General features: G+C 40.9%; 1 protein-coding gene across 1 annotated transcript in view; it reads right to left on the reverse strand.

Moving 5' to 3' along the window:
- The window catches only part of LOC143013257 (metabotropic glutamate receptor 4-like), a 90024-nt gene extending 67667 nt beyond the window's left edge, over positions 1–22357 (reverse strand). Inside the window, exon 1 of the mRNA XM_076166814.1 lies at positions 21824–22357. Within this exon, the coding sequence (XP_076022929.1) occupies positions 21824–22357 (534 nt within the window). The remainder of the gene's footprint in view (positions 1–21823) is intronic.
- Positions 22358–22975: the final 618 nt, after the last annotated feature.

Below are 22975 nucleotides of genomic sequence, written 5' to 3' on the forward strand. Positions count from 1 at the left end.
GTCAAAACCAAGCTTGTATTTTCTTTCCACGTTGTTTGATTTAATGATGTTATCTATATTTGTCTTATCTGCTGTTTTGTGTGCACCACAAAAAGAAAGACTCAGTATGCTTCTTTTTTTTTTTCCCAAAGTAGGGCAGCTCTCTCATTAGACACTCGCAGGAAAACTGCAAGCAGGTTTTGCACTTCATTGTCATTCCAACCAACAAGAGAGAACTCCTTTTTTTCCCTAAACGATTAAGCGGCTCCTCTGGCAGAGCGTGTTTAACTGCAGCACTTTCACATGGTGGTTGTTTTGCCATTAGTGGAGGAGGAGGAGAGGAAGTGGAGCTAGCATTTACACAAAAATGGTTTGCTCTTAACCAGCATGGAGAAGTTTGTCGAATGCCCATGTCGCTCTCGAGCTGGAGTCCCTCACATTTTCAATTCAGAGGAACAACCATGTGCAACTCCCGCTGTAATTACAACACAAATGATTCCAATTTAACATACGGTTACTTATTTAACCAGTAAACTGTTGTCCCCTTGAGAGTGGTTCACAGAACATAAACACCATGCAAGCAGGCAGAGGCTGACAGAGAATTTTTAATTAGTATGTGAGGATTAGATGAGAGAAAGTTGACCCTTTTTGGAATGAAATGTGAAGAAGGAACGGTTTAACATTCTGTGGGTGCCCTGTAAAGATTTCTGCTTGCGTATGAAGCGGTGGTGAACCATTAGGCACAGCTGCACAGTTGCAGGATTGTGGGCTTGATACTTCATACGCCACCCTGGGTTAGAGGCAGCGGGTGCTGGATCAAAGCAATGCTGTGTCAAACTGGGCTCCGGGACATCAGCTACATCCCCTAAGCCACATATCCCAATCATAACCAAGCTAATGGGACTTTGCTGCTACACTAATGTGATTTTGAAAAGCTGTAAATGATGGGAATAGCAGGGCCACGGCACTGTGCCTTCTTAAAGGTTTAGATCTCAGCCCCAGAAGAGATTTAAATTCCAGCAACGGCAGCATGCTGAGTCAAAGAATTGCCTGAGTAGCAGTTGCTGTTATCTGAACTTGGGCAATACCCCTATGACTTTTTTAATATATATTTTCTAATTTCTCCCACATTTTTTCTTCACACGGTATCATAAAGTTTCATAAGGAATTTTTTTTAGCTCTTTCTCTGTGGCTGACAAAATGAAACGCATGCATTCATTTTCCCATGATGTGCTATCAATGTGAAAAAGTGAGTGACAGCTCCTATTGTAAAGGGGAAGTACTGCAGATAAGGAAAAGGATACACACAACATACAATACTGCATTGAAATATAAATCCATACACTATATAAATATATGTAGGTGTGCGTATCCTCCTTCCCTGTCCCTTCCCCATCTCTCTTTCTCTGTCTGTTTATGTAAAGAGACCAGAGCCTGACCCACCCCTGTCATAGAATGCATGTATTTCCATGCATGGATAAGGATTTTCACAACTTTGTGGCAAAGAACCTGTAGGCGTCAGCACTGATCATGATCTCTGTTGCACGTCAGCACCTTGTTGAATCCGTGTCTGGCTGTCAGATTGTTTCCAAGGAACAATCTGTTGTAACCTGGTGTAAGCAATGTGTACCTATAGTGCATGTATGATGACGATATGTATGGGAGTGCATGTTTTTGATAATGAACTCTAAAGCTCTCAACTGAACAAAATCAGGCTTTTTCCTTCGTGTTCTACAACTCGTGATGTTCACAGCTCATATTATTTTATATTATCTTATATTATATTATGTTAAACCAGTGAGTAATTGTCCAAAAACAATCACTAATCAGCAATCATTCTATGCAATCAGACAAAAAAAGGGAAGTAACCTTTTGCGGAGCACTGCAGGATGGCTAAGATACCTGAATGTGACTGTGGAGTCATTTTGTGTTTAATCAGAATACATTGAGCCAGTGATGTGCTTATTAAAGTCATGAAATATTCGATTTGATCCTTTAAAAACACAACTAACACTTTCTTGGTCCTGATCATCTCACTTGCTGATTCACACATGCGTAATGTCATGGTATACAATATTAACGTTGGTCAATTTGTTTTCTCTTCCCTTTCTGTCCTCTCAAACATGATTATGTATTGTAAACTCTGTCGTGTTGTTTGATTACTGATTTAGCTGAAGAGATTTCCCTCCCCCCAGCTGGTAAATCGTGCACTGGGGAGGGGAGAAAAACAAATGATCGCTCTGCGGATATTTCTGCTGAAGGGTAGAGAATATAAATCCCAGGAATGCATGACTTTGCATTTCAAATCATAACTCAACACTGCTTAGATTTGTTAAGCATCGCTATCCTGTCAACAATAATGTGATGTGAAACACTAAATTATAGAAATGAGATGTTTATCTGTGTAGGAACAAGTCATTTATGTGCTTTAATAATTGCTCCTTTGTCAGCCATTAGAGACAGACTTTTGTCATTTACCTTCTGACAGTTATTAGATTTAGCATTTGCTACCTTTGGTATCTTGCAGAAGAAGAATTAATATGTTTTTATTGCACAAAAAGTTGCTTTCCTTCTCTCTTTTAGTTCAATGTTGTGCCGAAGTCTTGAATCAAAGGTGAGGATTCATTAAAGCAGTAAACCTTTGACACAGTGCTTGTTCAAAACACTTAAAGTCATTTCTGAGAAACTGGGGCTTCCCTCATTTCTCCACTGAGACTACTTAAGCATCTGTACATCTACACATCATTTTCTGGAGCTGTGGGACAATTACTTGTGCAAATAACCAATTGAGCGTTATATTGAACACCAAGTGGGATTCATCAACATCTCCCCCTGGGTATGATCAGATTGGGTATCATACACTCGTGTCATGAATCAGACGTGAGTTCAGACAATCATGGGGGACATGTTGCACGTTTGGGAGCTGGCAAACATTTTTTGTAGACAACTTTGTGACAGCAACTTGTTCCATAAACCAGTTTGAATTATTTTCTCAACATGTTCATAGAAACAAAGCTAAATGGGATCTTTCTTTAGCAGTCGTGTATGATCTGACATTTCCATCTGATGTGTTCATGAGCCACAAACTATGTCTTTCACTTTATCACTGAACTAAACTAAACCCCTCCATCACAACAAAAGCAGAACAACAACAAAAAAGGAAATGGGTCCTAATGCTTCTGCCGATTGTCTGCAGAAACAGAGGGGGTGATGTATGGACAAACTTTCCATGGGTCCCAAAGGGCCAAAGTGTGCAAGTCCATACACTACACACAGCTGCCTCTTATCATCACACTTTACTGTCTACTTTCCACATGACTAGAGTTCTAAACATCTTTACACATACTGACATTTAGTTGACATCACAAACATCACTTGACTTCTTCTTACCCTGTAAACCCATTTTCTTTTCCATTCCACCAGAGCAGAATGGAACAAATAAAGCAAAGCTGCACATGTGGCTCCGACAACAAAATGCAGAAGTGTTGACAAATGTTTCATCAAAGAATCAACTGCTGCTTCTTCCCTCTGCCTTCCTGCCTAATGAGCCCTGCTGAGGCAAAGGCCCACTCCTGATGTGTCTCCTATGTGTGCTGTCATGCCAACGAATCGCCAGGGCAGAACAAAAATGATGATGACGAAGAAAAGAGGATCAGGAGAAGTCTATAAGAGATCAAGAGTATCAATCTTCCCATCCATATAAAACACAGACCACCTTCTGCTCATTGTTCTTCTCTTTCCTGAGCAGAGATCTGTGCTGTTTCATTCATTCTCTGGGAAAGTTGGTCCGTGACTCATATTAAATCACAAATACCTATTTGTAGGGAAATCTGGCACAATCTCAGCCTCTTCTACTTTGACACCAGTCATTTGTAGAAATATGCAAATCAAGTGAAAGTAGCAGGCTTCCTGCACCTCTCCCAAGCTCATGCATGCACCTACAGTATGCATTAAGCAACAGAATAACTGTAAACCAAGCATAGCAGTTGAATGGCAAAAAACCCACCAGAATATCCTCTTACTGGATATACAAATATAAATCCTGTTTGCAAACCACACGAGAGATTTTAATTTATTATGCTTCCCCTGTGGGTAAACTCATCTCATTCATCAAACGGGGTATCCCTTCTCTTTGCTTCTTTAAACTCTATCAACAGTGAGCAATGCTCAACCTGTCTCCCAATTCCCCCCTCTGCACTTATTCCACCACATCACTCTGGAATTCACAAATTAAAATGAAAAAAAAAAAAAAAAAAAACATCCAGAGAATGTAACTCTCAAATTCTCGCAATAGACACAGCAAAATGTCCTTGGGTGTGTCTGGCCTGCTTATGCATTGAGAAGTACAGTGTTTAGTATAGGATGCATTATTCATGGTATGGCAGTAATTTTAGTACCTGCTCCAAATCAGACAGCATGTTTATTAAACCTTTAATTAGAACAAAACGGTAGAACATACCAGGACTTTACACCTTATCAGTAATCGTATACCGCATTTGCACTGTTGGCATTTGCATTTGCCAAACATAGCGCCTCTCCTCCCATCCACAATGACTCACACAGTCTGATGCTGTTGAAACAAGATGCTGCATTGTAGGTGACAAGGCTGTCGATGTTAAGCACTCACAGTTGTGATTGCCTTATTTCAATTTATGTCCAAGGTGAGCCAATCCACATCAAAGCGTGGTATCTGTATTTCATTAGTGCTGAAGTGCCAATGACTGACAGACCAAAGATGATGGGATTATTTTAAAGCTTTCCTAAAGCTCTTCACAGGGAATTCGTTCATAAATTATCCCCTGCCCCATTTCTCCAAAGGAAGTTAAAGATATACAGCAGCAAAATACAGAATCTTTGGGCAAATACTTTGTCAGCATCCATGTTATGAGCTATTGATTAGTATATTTTTGATTTGTGTTACTGAAGCTTTGGTTTCTTCACTTTGTCTATCTGGTTGTAAAGTTAACTTTCAAATATTTTTTCAAGACAACAGCGGCATAAAGGATCAACTGTGTGTGTGAGTGTGCAGTCAGATTAGAATGATGCCCTCATTGATTGATTAAATAATGTTGATGCAAGGCTTCAGTGCAGTTTGCGTGTGATTGTACAGGGAGTCTTCACTAACACTGTGATCCAATGTGTTCACACAGAAAAACACACCAAATGAAGCAGTCAGATGTCGGTGCTGCTTGTGTGTGCTGTGAAATATTGAAGGCATGAAGTGGTCCCAAGTGGATGAGAATGAAAACAAATTGAAGACAGCCATGAGACTGCTGCAAATTAAAACAATAAAGTACATTCAGTTTAGTGACATATTGACACATGTCTGTTATAATTTCCTTACTGAGGACATACAACAATTTCCCTTGGGATGAATAAAGTTCTTGTTATCTTATCTTGTCTTATGACATACAGTTCGATTGACAGTTGACTGGGTTTGTTTGGCGCAGGTGAAATTCTGCTGATGTCAGTGAATTAAGACAGTTCCTTGGGAAGAGAAGCTCCTGTTAAGTAATGAGTTCATGAAATTATTCTGTAACATGTGCTGCAGTGTTTGAGAGCAAATACATGTGAGGCCGCCAGTGGAGTGAGCAGGGTAATGAGTACTTTCTGAGGCCTGAAGAAGGAATTCATTACTGAATGAGAGCTAATGAAAGACCACTGGTTTGAGTAATCTCAGTTTAGACTCTTGGTTTAAACCAGATTAATCTGCTTGTATTGAGTGTTGGCAGGCCGCAAAACCAGGAACTGTATGAGTGTAATGAACGGCCATCAGAGCGACTGTATTTTGTCAGATTAAAGGGCACCTCATTGATATTTTTGGAATGTGCTCTGCTATTGCTGGTGCCGATTGAAACTCACGATTTGATACATGAATAAGTGTTGTGGCAAATGTAAACGTCCGGGGTGAGATGGTTCTTAAAACACAGAAGCGGCACAGCAGCGGCTTTGTCACTAATGCATGTGGTAATTCTCCACCTCATTCAACAATGATCCCAGTCAATGACTGAGCACTGGGCTGTCTTTGTGCAAATCCGCTCAGCATTAATTATATTGTTTGATTTGTTTAAATCTAACCCTTATAAATGGTGTCGGGATACTACATGTAGCCTATTACTATTCTGTGTCTTAGCAGGGCTTCCATTTTATTCCTCCTACTAAGGCCATTTCACCTACTGCAAATATTCCCCATAAGTCATCAGAAGTCTGCACAGAAATATTGCTGAAAACCTGTGTGTATATGTACTGTATAGATAAATTAAATATTAACTACTTTCATTAAATTTAATGTGTGTGACCCTCAGATCTGTTCTTACCAAACTACTAAGAAGCAAAACACAAGAATGGGCATTTTTATAACTTTATCACAAGCAACCCACAGAGCTGCGTTTAATTCTGAGTATGAATGACATATAGCACATTAAATGAAGCTATAGCGTTTGAACACACTGTTGCCCTCTCAGGAAGTCAGGAATCAGCTCATTATTACTTCATTATTGTTTTATGTTTGCATCTCATATTTCCTTTCCATTTCCTCTCCATTTCCTTTTTTAAGCGAATGATGATTGCTTGTGAAAGCACATGAACATGGAGGCAGCAGAGATGGCAGGAGGTGTAATAGAAATGTATTTTCAGATTCTTAATTAATTGACACTATATAATGTGATTTCTAAATGTCTGTGAACAGCAAGTAAAGTGCAGGAAACCTCAAAGACCACAGATTATCTGCGTCGTCTGACAAAACAAAACCAAGTAATCATTTATGGCTCCTATTCAGTGGTTAAGGAAGTGGTAGATGGATCTCACAAAACCAAACATCTCAGATTGGAGACGGCTCTCACACCCTCTGGATAAATAATTGAGTTTCAAACTTTGGGTCCTAAAGGCCCTTGTATACACCTCCAGTATTGAATCCTGGTATAACTACATTCCCATGCAATCCCACAGCTGTTTACAAAGGCTAAAACCCTGCCTGGCCAGCCTGTTCCTGCACCATTCTTCCACACGGTAAGATTTGCCAATGTTGTTATACTAAATTATATTTACACTGGCCCACCACACCAAGGGGCATATCAGTCACATTTTAACCAAGCAGTGAAATACAGAGGCTTCACATGGAGACAAAGAAACTCAAAAATATGCGTTTTTTTCTCAGCCGTGATATCACTGGCACCAGCACTCTAATCCATTACCCTAGACGCCTACACTGGAAGGGATCTGTGGGTGCCTGATAAACACAAACAGAAACAAAGCCTAAAGACTCTGCCTACATTTATGTATTTTCTGCAATTATTTCAGAGGCTTGGTAGGAGGTGGCACAGTACATAGCTTTATATCCCTCTTCTTGTCTAAATGATTTAGAACTTCACAGGGAAAATATTTTCTGGGCTACTTCAACAGGATCTAGACTTGTAGGTGGATCCGGTGATGATGTTTTCCTTCTTCCACTGCGCCAGCGCACTCCCTCCTCTGCATCTCTTTTGCCACACTCATTCACTTTTATACTCCCTCTCTTGCACAGCTTTATTTCATGTCCTTCTTCTGACAAATGATTCCTCAAAAGTGCCCCCTGGAGACAAACAATTGAGAGGCTAACCTTTCTCCAAGGCAACCAATTATCCCACTACTTTGTAATTGGTGAAGAGCCATTACAGATAGCTCATAAAAGTGGATGTTGATCATTACATTCGGCGATGGAGAGTCTGGAAATGAGGGGTAGTTGTAGCATGGAGTTGGGAGATTGAGACAGGGGCTCCGAGCAAGGACTGAAAAATAATTAGATTCGGTCAGACTCCAGCACAGGTTCACAACATGACATGTAGGGTTTTTGTGTTGGCAGGTGTTGAGCAGAGCCGAGCAGAAGAGAGCACGAGTGAGTCCTCACAAACCTGTCATCGTTCAATCTAAGGCTGTCACTTGCAGTTTTAAAAATAGAAACAAATTAAAAAACAGAACTACTGTAAGATTTCGAGATGTTATGCCGGATGTTTGCACATTTTGAGTTATAGCCTTGATTGGAATAGAATAGAGACTTATGTATAAAAATGTCCTGGGAGTGGTTTTTGAGGTTAACACATTGAGTGTGGCAGCTAACCTACAAGTACAACTTTAAGAGAGTTGCAAAAAAAAGGGAGGTTTAATTATAGGTTTCTAAATAAATGGTGGACTTTCATTATATTGCTGCACCAGGCCAATCAGTGGTCTGAAGTAAATTACTTCTTATCACAAGACTGTTAGACTGTTAACTGCCCCTTCTTTCTTCTTCTGTACAACATTTTACTCTAACACATCACCCTGTAAATAAGACTATTGTACACACTCTGTGTAAAAACTGATTGTAAGCGGTCAATATAAATGAAAAGGGCACGATCAACTTCATTTGCTTGCCCACAGTTTCAGTTTAAAGTCAAATCCAATAACAAGGCAAAATACTACTGACATTAATGCTTACAAAGGCCAAGAGCTGCGACATCATCAGCATTTTTGCTAAAACATAAACACACAGAAAGGAGCATGCGTCTGAAACAAAGTGTTATTTCAGTACATTGAATAGGTGTTAAAGCATCATTTTAACATCACCAGCTTTGGTGTTTTAGTATGCACATCAGCAGAGTTTTATTTAATACTAGAAAAAAAGTATTATTATTACCCTGAATCGAAAGATTCCCTTTGACAACCTTGCAAAAACCGAGTAGATGAAGTCTGTGTATTTGGAATTTCCCTGAGGATGGAACTATTGGCAAGTGATCACTGTTGTTTATCCATCAAGGATCATTGGTTTAATTCTCATTGGCTAGAATTCAAAAACAACTTGGTTTTTCACTTAACATTAGATGAATGAACCTATTAGGACAGATTCAGCTTCTCTGAATCTTTCATTTCTGTTTTAGTGATGATCTATATTCCCCAGAATGCCTCTCAAATGATTACTTGATACAGTATCACTGGATAAATGATTGGCAGTTCAGTGGTGGAAATGGTACAACAGTGGAGACGTTTGCTGTGTTTTCTATAGACCGACACACTGACAATAGGTGCACAACTGCTGAAAACACAAAAGAGTTACATTTAGAGGTAGCGCCAATCTGTGTGTTGTGGGCTGTATATAAAACAGAAATAAGGTTAAATGCATTGTGTACATATATGACTGACCTATTTAGTTGAATGTGAGGTTAGTGCAGTGGCTTCCCTATCAACTGTGTTACCTTGAAAGTTGTCCACCAAAGTTTCCCCAGAGTGGAGTCACCTGACAGACCCGTCTGCTTACCCGCCAGGTGCTGGTTTCCGGACCATATGTGATAAAAACTTATTAGTGAAGGATGTCTGCTCTCTTATTTTACATCTTGGTCAGTGCTTTTTTCGAATGTAGCTGTGTAAACATTGAGCAGCACCATTGAATAATTCAGAGCACTCAGCTATCCATTCATCCTGCCAGCTTTTAAGGCCTCTTTGCCTGCTCTATTGATCTGTGTGCTTTGGCTGTACCCCATCAGCTGTGCATTGAATGACCAAAATCAAAGGCACATTGCTAAAAAAAAAAGGGGGTTTTGTGCTTTTGACCTCAGAACTTCCTAATATTTTTAAGATATACAACATGCAAGGTCTAATTTCTAAACTTCATTTCATGTAGACAATGTGTTGTCAATCTAGAACTCTAAAATAAATCTGGTGTAACTGCAAATTCTTAACGGACTCGAGTCTCATCTGAATACCCTTTAAGTACTTCAAAGACACTGATTAGCACCACTTAATTATCTATTACAAAGCAATTAAGTCTCCTTTTCTAAATAAAATATTAAATATTTTGTGTGACAAACTGTAAAGAAGCACTGTTGAGAGAAAAGGAAAGGTTTTATTCAAATCAAACTGGTTCTTTTTTCAGAAAGGGATTGTGATGTTGTCAAGTCAAGCAGACATCTTACACACTGCTAAACAATGACATTACCAGAGTATCACAGCCAGAAGAAGGAAATATGCAATGTAAAACATGTTTAGATGTCTAAGGAGCTGACACAGTATTAAGAATGTCTTTGTAGTGTAATGGGGTGGCCTTATCACTCTTATTCTGAAGCACTTTAATTGCCAAGAAGTAACTGTGCTGAACTCCACGAAAGGAAATGCAAATTGCACTTAATTTGCATAGATTGGTTAATCAAATTAAATCCCAACCCTCAGAGGCCAATTCAACGGAATCTTTTGGCAGCAACCTCTTTACAGTTGAAACACTGATGTAAACCAGAGGAAAACTTCACACTCTATTAGACTATGTTCAGACTGCAGATATAAAGTCGCCCAGATCTGATTATTTCCTCCATGTGTGACATGGATTTGATTTTTTTTATAGAACAGTGTGAACAAAAAAACCATATGGAATCTGATCATTTCTCATCACATGTTGACACTTCCATATGTGAAATTGGAATCCAATAGGTACCTGCATGAGCATGTAGTAAGTGACGGTAAGTTGTTTTTTTGTGCATGTGGGTCACTTCAGTGTGTGATATGTTCAGATTGGTATTGCACACGTGCAGCCTTCAAAGATCATGGTGCCTCTACAGTCTCACAAAAACAAAAAAATGTCCTCCCTGACTTACATATTGGGTTGTGATGCTGTACAGTGACTTAGAGCGAGAGAGCGAGAGAGAGGCACTGAACTACAAACCCCAATTGTTGGATGTTAAATATTTCATTACTCCTTTTCTCAGCTTAACTTGCAGAAAACAGTAGTGGAGCGAGGAAAAGCATTGATAGCACATACGGTGTGCAGCGTTTACCAGTGAACAGAGTTAGACGGAGTGCGCCTGTAGTCTCTTCTGCTCAAAATCAAGCTGTGCCTAACTAATGACTCTAAGCAGTGTGGGCAGATTGCCTGAGTCTTTCAATCTAGTCATTGCTTTGTATGCTTTGACACTGATCCCAACAGACAGTTAACTTCTCCATATGTAAGCAAACCAGGCTTTTCACCTGCGGCAGATCTTGAAAGTTTACGACCTGCAAATGGAAATGAGGAAATCAAAAAATTCTTCTCTATGGGATCATTACGTCAAACTGATGAAACGTTCCAAATAGGCATAATTCTGGCTTAACGGTCTAACCAATCCCTGTTTAAACGCTGTCTAATACGCTGAAAATATTCAGTGTCATGACACAGCACTTAAAATATGGATGCCCTGTTCAACCAGTTTAGGCTGCAGATGATGGATACATGTCCCTCCCACCCACTTTTTTATTTACATAATGATGAGTGTGCAATTTGTCCACAGAATGTCCAATTGAACCATGTAACACATTTCCCTCAGCAACAGCGCTTACAATGTGATAGATATCATAGAAATCAAGGAAAATTGTCTAAATCATTTTTATACCCCCTGATCCTATTCAGAGGTGCTGGACCCATTGGGCAATCAGAATGTCTCTTGCTTGAATTTAAGAAAATGTTTAAAATGTGTGTGCCATGGGTTTCGGCATACAAAGAGCTTCAGGCCTTTTCAGCGTGTGTGTGATGTTCAAGGGTGAGTTCACCAGCCTGCTCTTCAATCATTTCATCTCATGTGTTCTGAAGTTTACTGGGGGCTATTCTTGACTGATCTTGTTTTACAAAGTCTATGTGAATATTGAACATATTTTCCATTTTTCCTCCATAATGAAACATTTTTAAAGATGTGTGTTTAAGATGTGTCTTTTATCATGCATTTAAAGATTAGACAAAAGTGTGAGAAAGCTTTGCCATCTGAAACAACAAAGCACTTTGCTTTATTCGGCTTAAGGATTCACTGCTGCAGCAATAGAGGTGTCTATACCAGGATGTGATGCCTCCATTAACACTGACTTGTTGATTAATTGCTAGGACAGAGCACAGGCAGTAATGCATTCACCAAGTCAATGGTAATGGCTTTTACACAAGTGTGTCACTGTCTCTGCAGGTAATCAGTTCTAAAGGAGGCAGATGCTGTTAGGACACGAGCCACTGGAACGGCTGTAAAATCTGCTTATTAAAAGGACATTTTAGCTCCACAAAAACACACAGTTCTGTTTATTTAAATAATAACTCTGTACTCGGTACTCTGTATGGCGTTTTTTAATCCAAAGCACTATTCAGTGACTTACATTCACACACTGATGGCAGAGGCACACTATGCCTGGAGCCAACCTGCACATTAGGAGCAGTTAGGGGTTCAGTATCTTGCTCAACAACACTTCGACAGGCTCTCCAGGAAGAGCCCGGAAATAAGGAACCTTCCAATTCCAAGACTACCGCTCTACCTACTCTTCCCTATCTTCCTGCCTCAAATTGTCTTACTGAATGGATTATGTTCAGTTTCACTTTGTCTATCATCTGTCTCTCATCTACAGGCAGTCCAATTTTGTCCTTTTTTTTCTTCTTCTGCATCCCCCAAACACCTTGACTTGCTGCAGTACAGGGTTATGATGTGTTATGTAGAAATAAAATGATAACAATAGAATGATAACAATAGAAAACAAACTGCTCTCGCGAGTCATATGCATAAATCAGTGCTGTAACAACTTTCCTCCCTTCACGTGTCCTGCCAGAGAAAATAGAACAAGAAATTATTAAAGGTTTCTCTCAGGGCTTTTAAAAGATATTTCTCATTTGTTATTCTCATTTCCAGATATTGACTTTCTCACGCAAGCTTGTACCACCTTTACACCTAAAGGCTCATCTTTGAATGTGTTTGGAATAGCCCATCTCCTTACTGTACTCTCCGCTCTATCGATACTGTGGCTTTTAAATAACGGTCATGCTCCAGCATGAGGTCATCGGGAACCTGTGGGGGCTTTCTGTATCGTTGACAGTGCAGTGTCATTGAAATAGAGAAGACAATAAATCTGGGCTGGTACAGAGGACAGCAGGTTCCAATATAAAGACACCAGTAAACTGTCTGTCTGATGTAGAAAGTCACGCATGATAAAGTGAGGAATGTGACATTGATGTGATTAATCTGCCTCCAATGACGTTTGATTTACACTGAATTAACGGTGCTGAGAGCTTTTGCCAGTGGCGCAAGACTTCATTCTTTGGAGACCCTGGATCATGTTTCAGTTTATCGGTTTTACTGAGGGGAATTACAGGAGTAAAGTTCAGATTTCATAAAGTTTCAGAAATCTAAACAATAGGAGCAGTCTAAATAAGATCAAGTGCTGTATATGCAGAGGCATTATTGAATAGATGGCATGTATAATGGGGGTTCATAAATCTGATTTCCTAGTAACCAAACCTTTTCTTTACACCATTTGTACTCATAGTGTAACTTAAATGGGCAAAAATCCCATGAAGGTATTAGCTCTGTGTCGAAATGAGATAAGCTGGTCACTTGGAAAGCTCAAACATGAGGCTCCTTTCATAAGTCACATTTTGGTTTACCACCCCCGAGCTTGCAAATTAATTTATTCAAACTGAATCTTAAATTCGGAGAGTATTTGGCTTCATAAAGATAAAATACAACAACTAAACCAGAATTCCAAATACACATCACAACTAAACTAACAGATACAAAGCACCTTGCACCGAGTCCAAGTATCCCTGAATAAACAGATGACTATTATGTATGTACTGTATGTATTAAAGATTCCAATAATGCCTGATGAACAAAATGATTGATGGTGTAGAATCGTGAAAAAAATAGTAATGCAAACTTCTGTATCAACATGTCACAATTGCAAGCAATCAATAGCAATACATTCCAATCCTCCACTGTATTACTGAACACTGGTATCCAGCTACAGAAGGATTACAGTGAACACGGTGTTGTCACAGCTGAAATGTTGACATGGAGTCAATATCCAGGTGTGAGTTTATAATGGAAAGAGATCTTCAAACCTTGATTGCTCCATGCTGGCAGGTTAAAGCTACGTGGTGACAGGCAGCTAGTCTGTCAGGATTTATTGTGTTTTTAGTGAGTGAGGGAGCTCTTGAGACGATAATTAGCCCGTAAATGAGAATTGATTCTCCTCTGCCAGCTGGCTGGTCTGCTATATTTGTTTTCTACATTATGTTTGTGTTCAGGCTCACTGGATATCCGGTTTACATACGTGTCATTTAATAAATCGTAATCACTACAAAGACCTGTAAATAGTCTACATCTGCTGTTTGCATTGACTAAATAGCTCTATTTATTTCCAGATAACAGCTTGGTCTTTATATTTTCAGGCTAAATCCTGTCTGCTTCTGTCCAGAATGTAAATTCTGTTGTGACACACCAGTGACTCATAAGAGCCTCTGTGTTGTCTCGTGACCTGGCTGACGTCCAAGCCACTGAGCCAGGAGGTGCTGAAACTTTCTCTTTCTGTCCCTGTGGCTGCTCAGGCTGCGGATGTTGGCCGGCATTAGCCCGACAATCCCTTTAAAGTCCCAGCCTGCTTTACAGTGACCGCATTAAATGTTTATGATCGTGGCCTTTTCATGCTGGAATGATTGATATTTATTAGCAAGAATCGTCCACATAGCGCACTTGAGCACACATTTCATCACTCACTTCTCTACCAGCTGACTGTCACTTTGACTGCTCACGAGAAGAAAAAACAAACTCACTCTCTCTGAATCGATACGCTGCTGTCACAGTGTCATTGATTACTTTTAATACAAACATGTTTGAGCTACTCAAAGTTTTCTCTTCCGTCAAACATTGGTTTAAGTCTGTGTAAATTTTAAGCAGCGCAGCAGCACACGGCAGGACATTGATTGATGCTGACTGATGGAGAGATTATACAGGTTGGACAGCTCCAAGCCTTTAATCCCACACTCCTTTCAACCAAACTGTGTGATCACTGTGCTCTTTTGTTGGGCTCTGTATGTGTGTGTGTGTGTGTGTTTTATTATCTTCTTAAAGTCTCAGCAGGGTACTTGTAGCATATACACATTTTGGATATAGAGAGACAGGAGCCACTGTGATGGTGACTGCCCTAAACACATGCAATTCATACTGGCTTAACTAAAAATTCGATATTATTCCTTTTTGTGTTACAACTGTCTTTCATTTACGTAAACATTGCATGTTTAGGGGTTTAACCTGAATGAGTACCTTTCTGGTTAATCTGTCAATTACCAGGTCACATGCTCTTAATTCTCCCTGTTGGCTTTGAGAATTTCACAGCATTGTTCAGCAGAATTAAATCATACATTAAAAGAAAAGATGAAAAAAATCTTTCCCTCCTGCCGGCATTTCCTCAGTAGACCTGCTAGTGCACACTAATTAAATGCCCAAAATTAATTTGAGTGAAACCTAACATTACGGGAAGGAATGCACAAAGTACCGTATTGTCACTGGGCTGGGTGATTACTGGCAGCGTTGCAAATTGCCTGCAGAGGGATTTGTAGACACTAGGAGGCAGAGGATGGAGAATAAAAGAGAAGGTTCAGGGCAGGCTTCACTCATGACAGTTCTGGGAATTGACCATTCAGGCCTGGGTGGGCAAAGTGAGTTGAGTCAGAACTAATCCTGAACTAAAGGGGATGCTCCTCTGCAGTCAGGGCATGGTAGATGGAGAACGTCTGCAATCTAGTGTCGAGAAAGACAGCAATGTGAATTCGCTCTGCTCGGTTGTAAAAGTCAAGTTGAGTGGCCACTGATCTGTGAAGGAGGCTGTATACAATTGCTTGCTGCTCACTTTTGACCCACTTGTTTGTGTTAGTTGGACCTTGCGATTGTGGAAATTTCTTTGAGCTTGTGGAAGTTATTGGGCATGGGTAGTGAGTTTCAGGGAATGGATTAATGTAGTGCAGTGTGCACTAAATTACTCTTAGCACAGAATAAGAGTGTGTTAAGTCTGAATCAATTCTCCTGCCCAGACCTCCCTCCTCAAGTACCAACTAGTCCCAGCGTTGAGGCTGTGTGAAGGTGACAGGTCACACCTTGGGAGTTCCGTCCGTGGGTGGTGAGGCACTAACAAGACAGAGTGTTGCATCGATGCAGACTCTCTGAGGCAACTTGTGTGGCTGACTGGAATACCACTTGACAAAATGACCGTTAATTGGGACATTTTTTATCCTTTTCAGAATGCTGTAACAATGCGTTTGTCAGCATTCAGCCCCTGAATGTAAAATTGACTGCGACTGTGTTTAAAATGAAATCCTTTTTGTTGGACACGTGTCATGACTTCTTCAATAGTTCAAACCTAAGAACTCCTTTCATATAAATGCTTTCTTTTAAAGCAAACACAGCATCACAGACTTTATTTGTGTATTGAAAAAATGTTCATATTTGACATGTCTGCAGAATGTCTTCTTTTTTTTTTTTTTTGTAAATACATTCATATTGGAAATATCTGCAAAATGTTTTTCCACTAATGATGTGTAGGCCTTGTCAGAAAGCAAGCAGCATGCATTTGTTACACTTATGTTTGACAAGTACAAATGATAAAGGTCTGTTAAAAACACCCACAATACACCCACACATGTTCACTTAATGTGACGGATTACACCTCGTCTCAGACTGAGGTTGATGGACGTCTCTGACTCTCCTGACTACTCCTGTTTACTATACTTAATAGGACAGTATAGCTTACACCACTTGGGTATATAGTGTTCTACCAAATTCAAAGCCAAAAATGGAACTAGTCAGCCGGAATGACTCCAAACACCAGTGTGATTGTGGAGGACCTTTAAGCCAGAATCGTTATTGGCCCAGTAATTGCCCAGTAATTGGCCCAGGCCACACCAAACAAATGAACTCTGATTGGTGGCCTCATCCTACTTCCATGTGAAATCTGTTTCATTGTTCAGGTGAGAATACTGAGACAATGGTGATGCCTTGACAAATTAAAAGTGTGATTGGTCAAACTGAGAGTGAGTTGAAACGAGGTGTCTCAGACTGATGAGGAATAGTTCGAGTGTGGAAAAGTGAGAGTTGGCACAATGTTGAAGATGAAGAAGTTGGTGAAATAATCAACACCCCCACTTCAGTCAATCAAATCAGTTCCCACTCATCACCTGTGCCGATGTCCCCAGAAGTAGGTACAAGCACTGAATGTGTTGTGCATTTAGCTTTTTTTTAAAACCTGTCACTCAAAAGTTTTTCAGTTTGTCGCAGCGTTCCTTTAAGGTGAATACCAACCAGATCTTGTTAAAAAATATACAATGTAGCAAATGGGTTGAATTCTATTGTAGACTTGCACACTTCCTCCTCCTCCATTATTATGCTAACATCCTTTGGTTCAGGTTTGGCCATGACTAAGAATTCTTATTTTCTTTTGTTGTTAGATTTACCATTTACCAATATGTACAGTTTTTTTTTTCAGAGCCTCAAAAGCTTTTACTGTATGTTCACTCTAGACCAGTGGCCTAATCAAATAAAACCCCATCTCAACATGGTGAAATGCTGAGGGGCAGAGGGAGGCACTGTGCCTAAGGGCCTCTTCCTCTGTCTGTAATGAGGGACGAGGGAGGCAGGAACAAGGCCTCTGCTTCACAGACAGCACAACAGGCAAATTGTTGACCCCCCTCTTTCTGTTCAGAGCATCCACTGAACTGAGTACTGAGTAGCTACAACCTCTGCTCTCTTCCCTCTCTGTCTCTGTGCAGCTCCAAGCCCACTCTGCTACACTGGAAACACTGACTGTACCTACTTGTAGCTAATTTGGAGAGATGCTGTGTGGAGGTGGCCCAAGCTGCCCCCCTTCTTTGTGGGAAAGCTTGTGATTGTCTCAGCAAGTCGGCTCGGATACCTGAAACACTTCTGCAGTTTTTGACTGCTGCAGCAAGAATTCCTCACGCCAGACAGTGCAGTGATGTAAAAGAAACAATCACACACCCAAGGCTTTAATTACACTCAGTCTGTCCAGAGTATCATAAGCAACCGACCACTAATGACTTCAAGTCCTGCTTATATAGCAGTATAAATGCCCCAATGATGAAAACATCACAGACCAAATGCAGGACCCAGTGATGAAGAGATGCGAAGAGGGAGATTTCAACCCCAATCCTCAAGCGTAAATTGCGTAATAGTATAGTAAAATATTCATGACACACCACAGGGACGGAATCCTGCCTGCTCTGGAGTGCTGAGCAGACACTTTGCCCTCAGCCACTCTAAAACCGTGAGGAGGATATGGTACAGCCTGCGAGTAAGTGGCGGAAAAAACAACAGCAAACATGACACAAATTACTGTCAGGAAACAAAATTGTCCCTCATGAGGACAGCAAACAATGTGAACAGTGTCCCTTTCAGAATTATGTTGGTTGCACATGTTGTGTTTTAGTGTGTAGTGTTGTGCTTGTGCTCTTTGGGTGTATTACTCATCAACTAACCATGAAAATTTGATGAAGCAACTCCAACAAAACAGTGTGAGAAAATTGGACAACAGCGGAGCCCGCAGCAGTAGTGGTACATCAACAGATATAAAACCACTAGACAAGCCACTGACCAGCACATAATAGCCCATATTAATACTTGTGCTGCATTATGAACATACCTTTTATATCTGGGAACGCAAGGAAAGTACTTCTCACCATCTTCTTCAGTACGTGAGCTTGATAATAGCTTCATCCTATCAGCTCAGGTGAGGAAAAGAAATGCATGGAAAGGTAGAACGATGCCATAGTCGACTGCTGAAGTCATTAGGGAGAAGCGGTGAGCACTGAAACCATCTCTGCCACTCAGTGGACTCCTACTCATGGTTTTATGTGACTTTAATGAAGGAGAAAAGAGCCGGAACCTGCCGAGCTGTACAGTGTGAAAGTACTGTACTACCACAGCTGTTCTTATTAGCCAATGTCCTCACATTGCATGTAACAGCAGCGGGGTGATTCTTAGTCTTGCAGGCTTTTACACTCACGCATTCCACAGTATTTCACGTAGTCGGGTATCCGCTCAAACAGCCCCCATGAAAGCTTATAAAGTGAAAATATAACAACATCACATTGTTATTCTGTTAGATATTATCAATCTACAGCGTTCCCACTCTCCCCAACCTGTATCACCTCCCCCTTCTAATGATTTCCAGCAATTCTCCACATGCCTTTGGACAGCCACCAGAAAAAGAATGGAATTTTGTTTTCAGTGGAGTTGAGAGAAAAAGAAAACCTTCCATCCACCCATACTTAATACACACTTATCCTGTTGCACATTAACATTTCAGTGATGAAAAGTGCGTTGTGTTGTCAGCATCATCGATACTTTGACAAATTCACCTACTGATGTTTTTACTCAAAATAAAAACAACAAACCGCTTCATTATACTGCGTTAAAAGCCTCTGTGAACTAAATATGTACTTAACTGTCACAAAATATCCGACTACTCTAGCCAAATAATATGAGGCAGTCAAGTAAGATCAAATATGTATTACCAGAGAGTGAATTCAATACAAATTATATTCACACTAGACATGGACATTCTCTACTTGTTTGCATAAAGATGAAATCATGGAGGAAATAATGAACACAGGGCACAAATGAGCCAAAACAAACAATGATTATAATGGAGCACGAGGTCGACCTCATGCATATGAAATCCCATTTTGTGGCCTAGATCTGATATAAATATGATTAAAAGTAAACCAAACATATGTGCTTTTCACATCTCCAAGCTTCGGCAAAGCTTCATTGATCTGACTATATAATATCCGTATATAATTTTAGATGTTTAGATGTTGGGTCACATTGTTCTCACCCCAACAATACTGAACTCAAATGCTTTCATAGTGGGAAAACTCTCGCTCTGTTATTTTTATCGCAACACTCCTACCAACAACATCCTATTTGCCATCCATTCTCCTGACTTGTACTTGTGCTGTTCTCAAAACAGTGGCATTCCGTAACAAGCCAGAAATCTGTCAAACATTCTTCTGACAGATTAGTGTGGCACTGCCTTCACGTCATGCGGGAGATGTCAGAGAATGTGTATTATTTTTAGTCTGGCTAATACTGACTGCACGGAACAGCAAATTATCTGAAAAGCCTCCCTGCACTGTTCAGTATCCCTCCAATCACTCTGCTATATTTCAGATTAGTTCTCATATTTGAACGGCACAGCAACCTCGCTTGCCGTTTCCTGAGGCGATGTACATATTTTGTGATTTTTCCATCTGTCTATCGCTTTCTTTTTGTGTCCCCTGCTGAGACTAAAACTTCCTGATCCACTTGAAAAAGCTGAAAAGAGAGAGAGAACTGTTCATTTAGGGACTCACTCACTGCCTGCTGTGGTTTTTCTGCTTTGGGCATTGCAAAATACCAAACCTGGCTGAGCTGCAGTGTTGTCACAGCCAATGCCACAATATTAGCAAGTCTCATTGTGTGCTGAACGCTTTCTGTGAGACTTGTGAACCTGTCAAGGATTCACTGTTGATGGTGGCATTCTCCTCTGCTACGGCGCAGACTGCTCAGACCACAAATCTAAAAAATGAAATTTGTACTGCATTTCTGAGTAGGTTGGCATGGTTCTCTGTCTGCCAGGGATCTACTGTTGTCAGGTTTCAGAGGAAACAAAGTCCTCCGTCTTCTGCAACACACACTTCTGTCCTTATATGAGGACTGCCTGTGGTGCTGGAGGCTGTTTCTTATGAAGCTCGTTGTACAGACGCTATTGTGATGAAGCTGTTGTCAAACAACACAACATTGCTGCTTGCTGTGTCCGTGGCCCAGCCAATGATTTGTCCACCCTTTCACTCAAGCCAAGCCGTTTACCGTGACCTATACACACTACAGCATGTTAGGTGTAAGCTGTTATTCAAGCTGGACCTCTTTTCACACATTGAGTGCTCAAATATGGTAACGCTGACAGTTCTGCCAACATTACTGAATCATTTCTGAGGCGGCATCAGGTGCTGGTCACCACAGGCTTTTCAGATTTTGGACATCCAGGCTTCCATATTTAGCAACAAGATGTGTGCTGGTACATGCCTTACTTGTCTTTCTATCTTCATTGCAGAAAAGGTGTGAAGCAGTTAGGTGTCTGTTGATGCACTGATGTTTCTCTGCAGCCCTGTTCGCGTGTTTGTGTGCGACCTACTGGGTAGTGATTCTGTCTCACTCACCGCCTGTTTGAGCAGGCAGTATAGGGAGCAATGATCTTTGCTTGCGTGCTGTGGGTGTTCTTTTTCAATTCATAGAACTGCTGTTTGGGTCCACAGTGCTTCATTTTTCTTTGCAGCAAAGATAATAAAGGTGTGTGCCTCCCTGACAGGCGAGTTTGTTTGACAGACCTCCTCTTAGGACTTAGCACCAGAAATAGACTAATGGATCGAGAAGACTAGTGTTTGTCTTTTGCTGCACACAACCACAACGTCCATAGCAGCTGAGTCTGGTTTGAATACTGCAAAATTAACATGTTTTAACTCCTTCTTTTTAGTTTGCTTGTTGCCTTGGTTTGTGTCAAGTGCTGTTTATGATTTGTTCTCATTTGCAGGTTGTGGTTGCATCTAGAGAGCCAACATAACGCAGAAACTCATTTTTATCTTCAATAGTACTGTAATGAGCTCACGTGGTGTCATGCATGGTGTAATTAGAGGGATGCAACAAGAAGGAATATTGGTCAATGATGTTAGTGAGAGGATTTTTGGTGTAATGATCTGCCTGGACACTAGGGATACATGCTTAAGCTGAGGAGGGAAATAAGGTCAAAGGAAAAGCAGCAGTGTGTGTGTGTGTGTGTGCGTGTGTGTGTGTGTGTGTGTGTGTGTGTGTGTGTGTGTGTGTGTGAACTCTTATCTTAATTTAACCATTTAAGTTCAAACAAGTCTAAATAAATTTCCATTCAGTCATTTAGCATAAGCTTCTATCCAAAGCGATGTACATACACTGTATAAAGGTGTACAGATGATAACACAGGTGCAAGATTACAATTCCAATGTGAGGAAAGTCAAACTAAAAGTAAATTTAGAGGAACTGACCTTGAAGAGACGTAAAATGTTGGCCACCATGATTGACACGGAGCTGGCAGATGCACCGATCACTCCCACCACTCTCTCCGGCTTGGTGATGATGGGCGGCCCTCCGCTGAGACACTTGACATCAGTTGAGTCCTTCTCAATCAGCGCCTGGACAAATGTCAGCGACTGTTCCAGTGCGTGGGTGTCTCGGGAGCAGGTGTCCAGGATGCGTGCCCCGAGGGTGATATTAGGCAGCAGCTCATTGTCATTATTGATACGATCCAGTGCAAACAGCATGGCCTCCAGCCTGTGGATCCCTTTCTCCTTCTTCAGCTCCCCACAGGCTTTACCATCATTGCCTCTCGCATGCACTGGAAAAAGCCCACCCAGAGATATGTCCCCGTCGATACGTATTGAATTCAGGTGTGTGTGGCCTGGCATTTTTGGCTTGGCCGCAGAGGCAATCAAGCAATCAGAAACCAAGAGTAACACCCAGAAACAGACGTCCCTGTTGCACCCAATCCTCCCTCTCCCAAAGCCTCCTAGCATAGTCATAATGAGAGGCTAAATCCGCATCCAAACACAATTTCAAGTCCTTTGAAAATAAAAGAAGCTTGCACACATCTACCCACACACACGCATGCAAATGTCCTGAAGGCTAGCCTCAGTGTTTTTCACAGCAGCCGTCTTCAGAAGTGTCTTCTCATGGTTTTGTACACAAACTCAGCAATGCTAATTATGCAGCCTCCTCCTTATCTTGTTCTGTTTCTTCTTTTCGTCTTTGTGTTTTTCTCGCTGCACCTGAGAGTGACGGCTACGTGCAGTAACTAAACAGCACAGGTTGAGCTGGTACGTAGTCCACAGAGAGATGTCTCAGAAGGAACTGGCAAGAACAAAGGCTGAGGAATAGCCTCTCTTCTCTGCCGCTCAGCAAACACTCTGATGCATTTAGCTTTTTTCTTGGTCTTCGAGGTGGCAGAAAGTCACGAGACAACCCAGTGGTCTCCACAGCAGGCTCCTGCAAGAAATCAGAGGAGAAGGGCCGTGAGATGCTGAATGTAGAGCAGAAATAGAAAGTCTTTATTTTAGAGAAAAAACAAGGGAAAAGAAAAGAAAAGCGTTCAATGTGATTGACAAGAGATTTCTCACTGTGTGTGCGCGGGAGGTTTGCCT

Source organism: Genypterus blacodes, unplaced genomic scaffold (genome assembly GCF_046128005.1).
Source record: "Genypterus blacodes isolate CSIRO-AG114 ecotype Tasmania unplaced genomic scaffold, CSIRO-AGI_Gbla_v1 ptg000156l_1, whole genome shotgun sequence".
Taxonomy (NCBI): domain Eukaryota; kingdom Metazoa; phylum Chordata; class Actinopteri; order Ophidiiformes; family Ophidiidae; genus Genypterus; species Genypterus blacodes.